Raw genomic sequence first — 14,536 nt, forward strand, 5'->3', positions numbered from 1 at the left:
GTACCAGTGACTACAATAATAACCCCCAACATTGGTACCAGTGACCACAATAATAACCCCCAACATTGGTACCAGTGACTACAATATTAACCCCCAACATTGGTACCAGTGACTACAATAATAACCCCCAACATTGGTACCAGTGACCACAATAATAACCCCCAACATTGGTACCAGTGACTACAGTAATAACCCCCAACATTGGTACTAGTCCCTGCAATAATAACCCCCAATATTGGTACCAGTGACTACAGTAATAACCCCCAACATTGGTACTAGTCCCTGCAATAATAACCCCCAACATTGGTACCAGTGACCACAATAATAACCCCCAACATTGGTACCAGTGACTACAGTAATAACCCCCAACATTGGTACTAGTCCCTGCAATAATAACCCCCAACATTGGTACCAGTGACTACAATAACCCCCAACATTGGTACCAGTGACTACAATAATAACCCCCAACATTGGTACCAGTGACCACAATAATAACCCCCAACATTGGTACCAGTGACCACAATAATAACCCCCAACATTGGTACCAGTGACTACAATAATAACCCCCAACATTGGTACCAGTGACCACAATAAAAACCCCCAACATTGGTACCAGAGACCACAATAATAACCCCCAACCTTGGTACCAGTGACCACAACAATAACCCCCAACCTTGGTACCAGTCCCTGCAATAATAACCCCCAACATTGGTACCAGTGACTACAATAATAACCCCCAACATTGGTACCAGTGACCACAATAATAACCCCCAACATTGGTACCAGTGACTACAATAATAACCCCCAACATTGGTACCAGTGACCACAATAAAAACCCCCAACATTGGTACCAGTGACCACAATAATAACCCCCAACATTGGTACCAGTGACCACAATAATAACCCCCAACATTGGTACCAGTGACCACAATAATAACCCCCAACATTGGTACCAGTGACCACAATAATAACCCCCAACATTGGTACCAGTGACCACAATAATAACCCCCAACATTGGTACCAGTGACCACAATAATAACCCCCAACATTGGTACCAGTGACCACAATAATAACCCCCAACATTGGTACCAGTGACCACAATAATAACCCCCAACATTGGTACTAGTCCCTGCAATAATAACCCCCAATATTGGTACCAGTCCCTGCAATAATAACCCCCAACATTGGTACCAGTGACTACAATAACCCCCAACATTGGTACCAGTGACTACAATAACCCCCAACATTGGTACCAGTGACTACAATAATAACCCCCAACATTGGTACCAGTGACCACAATAATAACCCCCAACATTGGTACCAGTGATCACAATAATAACCCCCAACATTGGTACCAGTGACCACAATAATAACCCCCAACATTGGTACCAGTGACCACAATAATAACCCCCAACATTGGTACCAGTGACCACAATAATAACCCCCAACATTGGTACTAGTCCCTGCAATAATAACCCCCAATATTGGTACCAGTCCCTGCAATAATAACCCCCAACATTGGTACCAGTGACTACAATAACCCCCAACATTGGTACCAGTGACTACAATAACCCCCAACATTGGTACCAGTGACTACAATAATAACCCCCAACATTGGTACCAGTGACCACAATAATAACCCCCAACATTGGTACCAGTGATCACAATAATAACCCCCAACATTGGTACCAGTGACCACAATAATAACCCCCAACATTGGTACCAGTGACCACAATAATAACCCCCGACATTGGTACCAGTGATCACAATATTAACCTCCAGCTTTAGTACCTGTGACCACAATGATGACCCCCATCTTTTGTACCAATGACCACCGTAATAACCCTCAGCATTGGTGTCAATGACTGCAGTAATAGTTCACAGCATTGGTGTCGCCACAGTAATAACCCCAAGCATTGATGCCAGTGACCACAATAATAACCCTCAGTATTGGTGCCAGTGACTATAATATTAACCCCTATCTTTTGTACCAATGACCACAGTATATACCCTCAGCGTTGGCGCCAATGACTGCGGTAATTGTTCGCAGCATTGATACCAGTGACCACAATAATAACCCCCAGCATTGCTGTCAATTGCCACAATAAAAACCCCTAGCATTGGTGTGATTTGCCACCATACTAAAATAATAACCCCCAGCATTGGTGTCAGTTGCCACAATAAATAACGCCCAGCATTGGTATAATTTTCCACAATAAATAACCCCCAGCATTGGTATAATTTTCCACAATAAATAACCCCCAGCATTGGTATAATTTTCCACAATAAATAACCCCCAGCATTGGTATAATTTGCCACAATAAATAACCCCCAGCATTGGTATAATTTGCCACAATAAATAACCCCCAGCATTGGTATAATTTTCCACAATAAATAATGCCCAGCATTGGTATAATTTGCCACAATAATAACAACAGAAACGATCTTCTCCTGCACATCGGTGTGATAGTCCAAATCAGAAAAGAACTTCTGTAGTCAGAAGTGGATATTACTTTAAAGCCTTGCTGCCTTCTAGGACTGGGGTTGTCCTCAGAACATTGATGAAAACAGGGGGGGGAGGGGGCGCACTGGCCTAGTGCGTTATCCAATAACAGATTTATTGAAGAGAAAATATAAAACATAACTACTCACAAGTGTAGGTAGGTAGTAAATTCGCTCATAAAGCCACTACAGGTGGGTGCAATCTCTCAGCTTTGCCAAAGCCTCTAGCTAAAGGAGGACCTCACCAGGGCTCCCTGCTGACTGACGCGTCTTGAAGGATGTCCTACTTCATTAGAGGCTCTGAAGAACCGTCGAAACGCGTCAGTCAGGGACCCTGGTGAGGTCCTCCTTTAGCTAGAGGCTTTGGCAAAGCTGAGAGATTGCACCCACCTATGGTGGCTTTATGAGCTAATTTACTACCTACTACCTTACACTGAATTAAAGATTGCGATGACAACCAGCCCAACATTTTTGTGGGAATGTTCGTTTTGCCTTGTTTTGCAGATCTTTGTGACTTTTTATATGTTTGGTTGCACTTTATACAATCCGTATGGTCTCCTATAAATCGATTATTGGGGCCGGTCATCTCACTGTACTTTTTGTCTTGCAGATTTTGGTCTGAGTAAGGAGTCTGTGGACCATGAAAAGAAGGCGTACTCGTTCTGCGGTACGGTGGAGTACATGGCGCCAGAAGTGGTGAACCGGCGAGGTCACACCCAGAGTGCTGATTGGTGGTCATTCGGTGTCCTTATGGTACGTTGGCTCTTAAACTAAATTCCATCAGATAAGAGAGCGGTGACCTATGGATGAACATGGAGGGGATAGATGAGTTTTTTATTTTGCTCCTCTTCAGTCCCTCCACCCAGTAAGGACCCGTTCACACTATGTGCGGTCACCACATGGATAGCTGCTCGCCACTGTGCTCTTCACCTGTGTAAGGCGGGAGAGTTTTACCTACACAGTGTGTGTTTGTGTATGGGGGGGGGGGCAGAGGGCGCTATGGGGGCAGAGGGCGCTATGGGGGCAGAGGGCGCTATGGGGGCAGAGGGCGCTATGGGGGCAGAGGGCGCTATGGTCGTGCAGAGGGCGCTATGGTCGTGCAGAGGGCGCTATGGTCGTGCAGAGGGCGCTATGGTCGTGCAGAGGGCGCTATGGTCGTGCAGAGGGCGCTATGGTCGTGCAGAGGGCGCTATGGTCGTGCAGAGGGCGCTATGGTCGTGCAGAGGGCGCTATGGGCGTGCAGAGGGCACTATGGGGGCACAGAACACCTATGGGGGCACAGAACACCTATGGGGGCACAGAACACCTATGGGCGTGCAGAGGGCGCTATGGGCGTGCAGAGGACGCTATGGGCGTGCAGAGGACGCTATGGGGGCAGAGGGCGGTATGGGGGCAGAGGACGCTATGGGGCAGAGGGCTCTATGGAGGCAGAGGACAGAGGGCGCTGTGGGGGCAGAGGGCAGTATGGGGGCAGAGGGCGCTATGGGGCAGAGGGCACTGTGTGGGGGCAGAGGACAGAGGGCGCTGTGGGGGCAGAGGGCAGTATGGGGGCAGAGGGCGCTATGGGGCAGAGGGCACTGTGGGGGCAGAGGGCAGTATGGGGGCAGAGGGCGCTATGGGGGCATAGGACACTATGGGGGGCAGTCCCGCTAAAAATCACAGATCGCCACCATTACTAGTAAAAACAATTTAAAAAAATAAAATCCATAAATATATCCCATAGTTTGTAGACGCGATAACTTTTGCGCAAACCAGTGTTAATTTTGTCGACTGAAATGACTCAAACATTTTAGTCGACTAAATGAATACTATTTTTGTCGACTAAAATACGACTAAAACAATTGAGATGACTAAAATACGACTAAAACTAAAATGGCATTTTAGTCAAATGACTGTATTATAGTAAAAAAATAAATAAATAAATAAATTTTTTCCCCCAAAATTGTCGCTCTTTGTTTATAGCATAAAAAAACAACAGCGGTGATGAAATACCACCAAAAGAAAGCTCTATTTGTGGGGGAAAAAAAGGACGTCAATTTTTTGTTTGGGTACAACGTCGCACGACCGCGCAATTGTCAGTTAAAGCGGCGCAGTGCCGTATCGCAAAAAAAAAAAATGGCCTGGTCACGAAGGGGGTGAAACCTTCTGGGCTGAAGTGGTTAATGTTTTTTTTTAGGGAAGTTTGTAAAAAATTGCAACTTTATAACATCATTTAACAAAATGATTTAATTGGAAGAACTTTACATCCTTCTCAAAGCGGAGCTCTCTACCCTAAAGTAGAAGCTCTGCTTATCTGCCGCCCCAACACCCCCCCCCCCCCCCTCTTCTAGTGCCACATTTGGCAGATAAGCGGAGCTTCCACTTGAGGGTCCCCGCTTCCGAGAGATCTCGCAGCAGTGGAAGTTCGGGCCCCCCCCGCCACAGAGCCATTCGGAAAGTGCAGCGCATTTCGCGCATTACGCAGTAGGGAACTGGCTGTAAAGCTGCCTGTTTCCCTTACAGGCAGTGGCATCACCCCAGAGCCGATGGTTGGATTCCAGGACAGGTAAGTGTCCTAAGTCGGCAGTATGTGTACAGTATGTGTTTTTTTTTGGGGGGGGGGGGGCAGGGAACTCCTTTTTAAAGCGGAGCTCCACACTAAAGAGGAAGCTCCGCTTGTTGGCACCCTCCCCCTTCCACTGCCATATTTGCCACTTTTGGGGGGGGGAGCGGGAAATTTTCCTGATGCTTGGTATCACTCTCTTGGAATGGGGTCTCCTGTAGAACGGGTTTGGTGTTGAGGTTCCTCAGACAATGAATGGCCCCATGGATGGTGGGGGGGGGAGCAGGTACTTTCCCGGATGCTCGGTATCACTCTCTTGGAATGGGGTCTCCTGTAGAACAGGTTTGGTGTTGAGGTTCCTCAGACAATGAATGGCCACATGGACCGGGGGGGGGGGGGGAGTGGGTACTTTCCCGATGCTCGGTATCACTCTCTTGGAATGGGGTCTCCTGTAGAACAGGTTTGGTGTTGAGGTTCCTCAGAAAATGGATGGCCCCATGGATGGTGGGGGGGGTACTTTCCAGGATGATCGGTATTACTCTCTGGAATGGGGTCTCCTGTAGAACGGGTTTGGTGTTGAGGTTCCTCAGACAATGAATGGCCCCATGGACGGTGGGGGGGAGGAGCGGGTACTTTCCCGGATGCTCGGTATCACTCTCTTGGAATGGGTCTCCTGTAGAACAGGTTTGGTGTTGAGGTTCCTCAGGTGGTTGCAGACAATGAATGGCCCCATGGACGGTGGGGGGGGAGCGGGTACTTTCCTGGATGCTCGGTATCACTCTCTTGGAATGGGGTCTCCTGTAGAACGGGTTTGGTGTTGAGGTTCCTCAGACAATGAATGGCCCCATGGACGGTGGGGGGAGGAGGCGGGTACTTTCCCGGATGCTCGGTATCACTCTCTTGGAATGGGGTCTCCTGTAGAACAGGTTTGGTGTTAAGGTTCCTCAGACTATGAATGGCCCCATGGACGGTGGGGGGAGGAGCGGGTACTTTCCCGGATGCTCGGTATCACTCTCTTGGAATGGGGACTCCTGTAGAACGGGTTTGGTGTTGAGGTTCCTCAGGTGGTTTCAGACAATGAATGGCCCCATGGATGGTGGGGGGGGGGGTGGGTACTTTCCTGGATGCTCGGTATTACTCTCTTGGAATGGGGTCTCCTGTAGAACGGGTTTGGTGTTGAGGTTCCTCAGAAAATGAATGGCCCCATGGATGGTGGGGGGGGGGGGGGGGGGGCGGGTACTTTCCTGGATGCTCGGTATTACTCTCTTGGAATGGGGTCTCCTGTAGAATGGGTTTGGTGTTGAGGTTCCTCAGACAATGAATGGCCCCATGGACGGTGGGGGGGGGGGAGCGGGTACTTTCCGGATGCTCGGTATCACTCTCTTGGAATGGGGTCTCCTGTAGAACAGGTTTGGTGTTGAGGTTCCTCAGAAAATGAATGGCCCCATGGATGGTGGGGGGGGGGGGGGGGGGGGCGGGTACTTTCCTGGATGCTCGGTATTACTCTCTTGGAATGGGGTCTCCTGTAGAATGGGTTTGGTGTTGAGGTTCCTCAGACAATGAATGGCCCATGGACGGTGGGGGGGGGAGCGGGTACTTTCCCGGATGCTCGGTATTACTCTCTTGAATGGGGTCTCCTGTAGAACGGGTTTGGTGTTGAGGTTCCTCAGGTGGTTTCAGACAATGAATGGCCCCATGGACGGAGGGGGGGGGGGGAGCGGGTACTTCCCGGATGCTCGGTATTACTCTCTTGGAATGGGGGTCTCCTGTAGAACGGGTTTGGTGTTGAGGTTCCTCAGGTGGTTGCAGACAATGAATCGCCCCATGGACGGAGGTGGGGTGCCGGTCACAGGACCAGATTTGGGGGGTCCTTCCAGCAGATTGCCGGCTCCCTCCTATTCATCCCTATGAAGAGCGATTGATGTTTTTTGCCGCATTTAATCCTCACTTTGTAATCTCTTCCCGGGTTCGTCACACCTTCCCCCGTCTCCTGTAAGTGGCCCACTTCACCACATCCCGACTAATTTGCTCAGCGATTAGCGTCTTATATTCTCTCCCGTTACATAATCCTCTCTTCCTCTGAAGATTTGAAATGTGTATTTTACAAAGTGACACGCTTACCTCGCCCGTCGTCATGGCAACCCAGAAAAAATAAAAAATCCCTCCGCTGTCATACAAAAAAAAAAAACCCTTTAATTTGTTAATTTGTGTCTTTCAGTTTGAAATGCTGACGGGAACGCTCCCCTTCCAAGGAAAAGATCGCAACGAGACCATGAACATGATACTGAAGTGAGTACGTGTCCGGCCCGGCGCACTTATTTATATACCATGAAAGAGGCGACTCAATACCTTCTATGGAGGATTTCATTATAAACAGCTGGCGGAACTCCGGGATAAGGAAATATCATCCATTCATCCCGAGTCTTCTGGAATCTCAGGGAGCTTCGTGTATTTTCATCCAGATCTGTGCAATATATCAATGTGAGACTTCCTGTAATAAAGACCGCCCACAGCTCTGCTCTCTCCTTGTGCGGGGGGACTGGTCTGGTCTCCGCCCCTTTCTGTTGTGGGTGGAGCCTGCTGGGACCCTCCCACAGCTCTGCTCTCCCTTTGTGCAGGGGGACTGGTCTTGTCTCCGCCCCTTTCTGTAGTGTTCTGTAGTGGGTGGGGCCTGCTGGGCCCCTCTCTGCTCTCTTCTCGAGCAGGGGACTGGTCTTGTCTCCGCCCCTTTCTGTAGTGTTCTGTAGTGGGTGGGAGCCTGCTGGGCCCCTCCCACAGCTCTGCTCTCTCCCTGTGCAGGGGACCGGTCTTGTCTCCGCCCCTTTCTGTAGTGTTCTGTAGTGGGTGGAGCCTGCTGGGCCCCTCCCACAGCTCTGCTCTATCTTTGTGCAGGGGGACTGGTCTTGTCTCCGCCCCTTTCTGTAGTGGGTGGAGCCTGCTGGGCCCCTCTCTGCTCTCTTCTTGAGCAGGGGGGACTGGTCTTGTCTCCGCCCCTTTCTGTAGTGTTTTGTAGTGGGTGGAGCCTGCTGGGCCCCTCCCACAGCTCTGCTCTCTCCCTGTGCAGGGGACCGGTCTTGTCTCCGCCCCTTTCTGTAGTGTTCTGTTGTGGGTGGAGCCTGCTGGGCCCCTCCCACAGCTCTGCTCTATCTTTGTGCAGGGGGACTGGTCTTGTCTCCGCCCCTTTCTGTAGTGGGTGGAGCCTGCTGGGCCCCTCCCACAGCTCTGCTCTTTTCTTGTGCAGGGTGACTGGTCTTGTCTTTGCCCCTTTCTGTAGTGGGTGGAGCCTGCTGGGCCCCTCCCACAGCTCTGCTCTCTCCCTGTGCAGGGGACCGGTCTTGTCTCCGCCCCTTTCTGTAGTGATCTGTAGGCAGCCTGTAGTGGGTGGAGCCTGCTGGGCCCCTCCCACAGCTCTGCGCTCTCCTTGTGCAGGGGGATTGGTCCTGTCTCCACCCCTTCCTGTAGTGTTTCTGCAGGTCATCTAGAGCCCGGGGCGAACATGCCTGACTTTATCTCCACCCAGCCCCCCCCAACATGCATGGGCATTATGTGTCAGCAAGAATTCCCCCACAAAAATACTGAGCGTTAAACTGCATGCCTACCCCCTAAGTATACATCCCCCCTCCTCCCAGTACAAATCCACCCCCCCAAAAAACGAAAATGTACTCCTCCTAGCACTAATCCTATACCCATAAAATTTCCCTCCTAGTACACATTTTCTCCCCCCCACTTCAATTCCCACTAAATCCTCACTCTTGGCACGCTCCCCCCCCCCCCCCCCCAAATTCCCCTCCTAGAACAATACTTAACCCCCCCCCCTCAAATTCCCCCTTCCAACACAAATCCCCTTCCTCCAAATCTCATTGTGGCACCCCCCACCTCACATACCACCACAGTTGCCCAGGGCAGCCGCCCCTCCTGCCCACCCCCTTGTCCCGGACCTGCCAGCGTGTCGCTGGATAGGAAGGGTGACGTCTCGGTCATTAATGCAGCTGGATCGATGACCGGGATATTTTTTTCAGCCGGTGATTCCCTTCATTGTAAAAGTATAGAGCTGTCTCCGCCCCTCCTGTAGTTTTCTGTAGTGGGTGGAGCCTACTGGCCCCTCCCACAGCTCTGCTCTCTCCTTGTGCAGGGTGACTGGTCTTGTCTCCGCCCCCTTCTGTAATTTTCTGTAGCAGGTGGAGCCTGCTGGGCCCCCCCACAGCTCTGCTCTCTGTCCTTATGCAGAGTGACTGGTCTTGTCTCCGCCCCCTCCTGTAGGTTTCTGTAGTGGGTGGAGCCTACTGGGCCCCTCCCACAGCTCTTCTCTCTATCCTTATGCAGAGTGACTGTCTTGTCTCCGCCCCCTCCTGTAGGTTTCTGTAGTGGGGTGGAGCCTACTGGGCCCCTCCCACAGCTCTTCTCTCTATCCTTATGCCAGAGTGACTGGTCTTGTCAACGCCCCCTCCTGTAGGTTTCTGTAGTGGGGTGGAGCCTGCTGGGCCCCTCCCACAGCTCTGCTCTCTCCTTGTGCAGGGTGACTAGTCTTGTCTCCGCCCCCTTCTGTAATTTTCTGTAGTGGGTGGAGCCTGCTGGGCCCCTCCACAGCTCTGCTTCCTGCACCGACTGTGTACAGCAGAGTGATGATGTCACTGCTGCTTTTTACAAGGTAATATCTGCATTCGCAGTGATTTTTATACTCTGAGTATTGAGGAACAAATTTAAATCAAACGATTTTTGTGCCCGGAGTTCAGCTTTAGAAATTCCTTTATTGTTTAAATTAAAAGAAAATTGTTCAAACCCAACTCTTGTATCTACTTTTTATCCACTCTTGTATTCACGTTTATAATGTTTATTATATTTTGCACTGAGCATGGAAGGGTTTGGGCCTCGGCCGGGTCTTTATTGCACTTTCTGTGCCCCCCCCCCATGACTTCTATGGGGGTCACTTCACAGCAAATCTAGTAGCAAATTTTTTTATTTACCCCCCCCCTCATTAAAATCCTCCCCAGGCCCCCATGTGTGTTAACACTTTCCTCTCCTGCAGGTCTAAGCTGGGGATGCCGCAGTTCTTAAGCTCCGAAGCGCAGAGTCTGCTGAGAATGTTGTTCAAACGAAATCCATTAAACCGATTAGGTGAGTATCCGGCGTGTGAGAAACATCAACACAACGCGTTCCTCTCCTCGCCGTTCCTCCGCTTTGTGTTCTCAGTCAGACTCGGAGAGCCATTATCTTGTCCCTGTGATTGCTCTAATGATGGGCCATCAACTGGTATTGTTACCAAGATGTGAAAAATTGTCCTCGTTTTCTGAAGAACGGCGATTATAGATAGAAAAAAACTGTTTGGTTATATTCTCAGAGAAGCATCACATCATTGTGGTGGATACATCCTAAATATAGAGCCATTTATCCAACTGTCCACCCAGAGCCTCTGGTTTATAGACCGGATACATCCTAAATATAGAGCCATTTATCCAACTGTCCACCCAGAGCCTCTGGTTTATAGACCGGATACATCCTAAATATAGAACCATTTATCCAACTGTCCACCCAGAGCCTCTGGTTTATAGACAGTAAACATCCTAAATATAGAGCCATTTATCCAACTGTCCACCCAGAGCCTCTGGTTTATAGACTGGATACATCCTAAATATAGAACCATTTATCCAACTGTCCATCCAGAGCCTCTGGTTTATAATCTGGATACATCCTAAATATAGAGCCATTTATCCAACTGTCCATCCAGAGCCTCTGGTTTATAGACCGGATACATCCTAAATATAGAACCATTTATCCAACTGTCCATCCAGAGCCTCTGGTTTATAGACCGGATACATCCTAAATATAGAACCATTTATCCAACTGTCCATCCAGAGCCTCTGGTTTATAGACAGTAAACATCCTAAATATAGAACCACTTATCCAACTGTCCATCCAGAGCCTCTGGTTTATAGACCGGATACATCCTAAATATAGAGCCATTTATCCAACTGTCCATCCAGAGCCTCTGGTTTATAGACCTGATACATCCTAAATATAGAGCCATTTATCCAACTGTCCATCCAGAGCCTCTGGTTTATAGACAGTAAACATCCTAAATATAGAACCATTTATCCAACTGTCCATCCAGAGCCTCTGGTTTATAGACCGGATACATCCTAAATATAGAGCCATTTATCCAACTGTCCATCCAGAGCCTCTGGTTTATAGACCGGATACATCCTAAATATAGAGCCATTTATCCAACTGTCCATCCAGAGCCTCTGGTTTATAGACCGGATACATCCTAAATATAGAGCCATTTATCCAACTGTCCATCCAGAGCCTCTGGTTTATAGACCGGATACATCCTAAATATAGAGCCATTTATCCAACTGTCCATCCAGAGCCTCTGGTTTATAGACCTGATACATCCTAAATATAGAGCCATTTATCCAACTGTCCATCCAGAGCCTCTGGTTTATAGACAGTAAACATCCTAAATATAGAACCATTTATCCAACTGTCCATCCAGAGCCTCTGGTTTATAGACAGTAAACATCCTAAATATAGAGCCATTTATCCAACTGTCCATCCAGAGCCTCTGGTTTATAGACCAGATACATCCTAAATATAGAACCATTTATCCAACTGTCCACCCAGAGCCTCTGGTTTATAGACCAGATACATCCTAAATATAGAACCATTTATCCAACTGTCCACCCAGAGCAAACAAAGAAATAAAAAGAGAGAAGGGCGCACCAGCCATGTGCATTATCTTTTGTAAAACATTTATTAAGAAAAATGATAAAGGAAATTACTCACAAGCAGTAAAGAATCATGTGCCATAAACCTTGGACATCAACTTGCAATAAGTGGTATAAATGATGAACGAAGCCTTCCAAAGGTGTTTCCGAGGAATATATAACACTGCTCGCTTACGCGTTTCGAAGGGCTCATCCTTTTCTTCGTCAGAGCGACTGCTGACATTTTTCTTAATAAATGTTTTACAAAAGATAATGCACATGGCTGGTGCGCCCTTCTCTCTTTTTATTTCTTTGTTTGCTAGGAATCCCCATCCTTGAGGGCAGCAAGGCCAGTGTATCCCCTTTATATTGGGTCGACCACTTGTGCGCAGGAGTCATTATCTGTTGTCCATCCAGAGCCTCTGGTTTATAGACAGTAAACATCCTAAATATAGAACCATTTATCCAACTGTCCATTCAGTGCCTCTGGTTTATAGACCGGATACATCCTAAATATAGAACCATTTATCCAACTGTCCATCCAGAGCCTCTGGTTTATAGACCGGATACATCCTAAATATAGAGCCATTTATCCAACTGTCCATTCAGAGCCTCTGGTTTATAGACCGGATACATCCTAAATATAGAACCATTTATCCAACTGTCCATCCAGAGCCTCTGGTTTATAGACCGGATACATCCTAAATATAGAGCCATTTATCCAACTGTCCATTCAGAGCCTCAGGTTTATAGACCGGATACATTCTAAATATAGAACCATTTATCCAACTGTCCATCCAGAGCCTCTGGTTTATAATCTGGATACATCCTAAACCAGACCAGTTATAGGGAGATATCCAGAAAGCAGAACTTTAACCTCATTGATAGGAATCTGTCTCTTCTAGGTGCCGGCCTGGACCGGGTAGAGGAGATAAAACGACATCCGTTCTTTGCTACCATTGACTGGAATGTAAGTTTTCTTCATTTTATTTGGTTATATCTACACTGTGTGTGTGTGTGTGTATATATATATATATAGTTATTTTTTTGTAATATTCTCTGATGATTACAGCATAGACGGTATGGCACCACAGATGAACTGTACAGCCTGAACGTGGCCATGTTCATCTGCAGACTCAAGTCTTTTATTTTTGTCAGTGGGGCCTCCAGACTGTATGCAGTCACTCTGTCATAGCAATCACATGACCGAGAGGCATGCTGATTGGTTCCAATGATTGACCGCTGGGATTGAGAGCCGGCAGCCACACAAAATTTTGTCTGTCGCCTTTCTAAGGGAAGAACATATAAGTATCTCCAGCTAGAGGCGTTGTGTTGGAGGACGTTCATGTACAGATGGTGGGCAGGAAGGAGTTAAAGCACTGCCATGTTTAACATCGCTGTGCATTCATTATCTAAATAGAACAATCGTACTTGTCTTCATATCCTGCAGTAATAGAGGTCACTGTCTGAACGAGCGTAAGGTATAATTGTTGGGGGAGTCCAGATAAAATAATTATACAATAAAGAATGTGACTATATAGCAACCAAGATAAATGTCTGATCAGAGGATGGTCATTATCGGTGTTCAATTGTGTGATGTGAGGCCCCGCCCCTTCTAGTATCACACACAGGGGCACAGTGTCAGTTATTTTCTTTTAGTTGGTTAGTTACAGCGCATCTGGGAAGTATTCACAGCGCTTCACTTTTTCCACATTTTGTTATGTTACAGCCTTATTCCAAAATGGATTAAATTCATTATTTTCCTCAAAATTCTACAAACAATCCCCCATAATGACAACGTGAGAGACGTTTGTATGAAATCTTTGCAAATTTATTAAAAATAAAAAAATCCCATGTACATAAGTATCACAGACTCCTCCCATGTACATAAGTATCACAGGCTCCTCCCATGTGCATAAGTATCACAGGCTCCTCCCATGTGCATAAGTATCACAGGCTCCTCCCATGTGCATAAGTATCACAGGCTCCTCCCATGTGCATAAGTATCACAGGCTCCTCCCATGTGCATAAGTATCACAGGCTCCTCCCATGTGCATAAGTATCACAGGCTCCTCCCATGTGCATAAGTATCACAGGCTCCTCCCATGTGCATAAGTATCACAGGCTCCTCCCATGTGCATAAGTATCACAGGCTCCTCCCATGTGCATAAGTATCACAGGCTCCTCCCATGTGCATAAGTATCACAGGCTCCTCCCATGTGCATAAGTATCACAGGCTCCTCCCATGTGCATAAGTATCACAGGCTCCTCCCATGTGCATAAGTATCACAGGCTCCTCCCATGTGCATAAGTATCACAGGCTCCTCCCATGTGCATAAGTATCACAGGCTCCTCCCATGTGCATAAGTATCACAGGCTCCTCCCATGTGCATAAGTATCACAGGCTCCTCCCATGTGCATAAGTATCACAGGCTCCTCCCATGTGCATAAGTATCACAGGCTCCTCCCATGTGCATAAGTATCACAGGCTCCTCCCATGTGCATAAGTATCACAGGCTCCTCCCATCTGCATAAGTATCACAGGCTCCTCCCATGTGCATAAGTATCACAGGCTCCTCCCATGTGCATAAGTATCACAGGCTCCTCCCATGTGCATAAGTATCACAGGCTCCTCCCATGTGCATAAGTATCACAGGCTCCTCCCATGTGCATAAGTATCACAGGCTCCTCCCATGTGCATAAGTATCACAGGCTCCTCCCATGTGCATAAGTATCACAGGCTCCTCCCATGTGCATAAGTATCACAGGCTCCTCCCATGTGCATAAG

The 14,536-nt window shown here is 48.0% G+C and overlaps 1 protein-coding gene across 2 annotated transcripts in view; it reads left to right on the plus strand.

Annotated features, from left to right (window-relative positions):
• RPS6KA6 (ribosomal protein S6 kinase A6) overlaps positions 1–14,536 on the plus strand; it is a 115,735-nt gene that overhangs the window by 67,188 nt on the left and 34,011 nt on the right. For both annotated transcript variants that reach the window (XM_073598090.1, XM_073598091.1), the window contains exons 9-12: positions 3,113–3,255; positions 7,263–7,333; positions 10,071–10,159; positions 12,654–12,718. In XM_073598090.1, the coding sequence (XP_073454191.1) occupies positions 3,113–3,255; positions 7,263–7,333; positions 10,071–10,159; positions 12,654–12,718 (368 nt within the window). The remainder of the gene's footprint in view (positions 1–3,112; positions 3,256–7,262; positions 7,334–10,070; positions 10,160–12,653; positions 12,719–14,536) is intronic.

The sequence above is a fragment of the Aquarana catesbeiana genome, linkage group LG09, assembly GCF_042186555.1.
Source record: "Aquarana catesbeiana isolate 2022-GZ linkage group LG09, ASM4218655v1, whole genome shotgun sequence".
Classification (NCBI taxonomy): domain Eukaryota; kingdom Metazoa; phylum Chordata; class Amphibia; order Anura; family Ranidae; genus Aquarana; species Aquarana catesbeiana.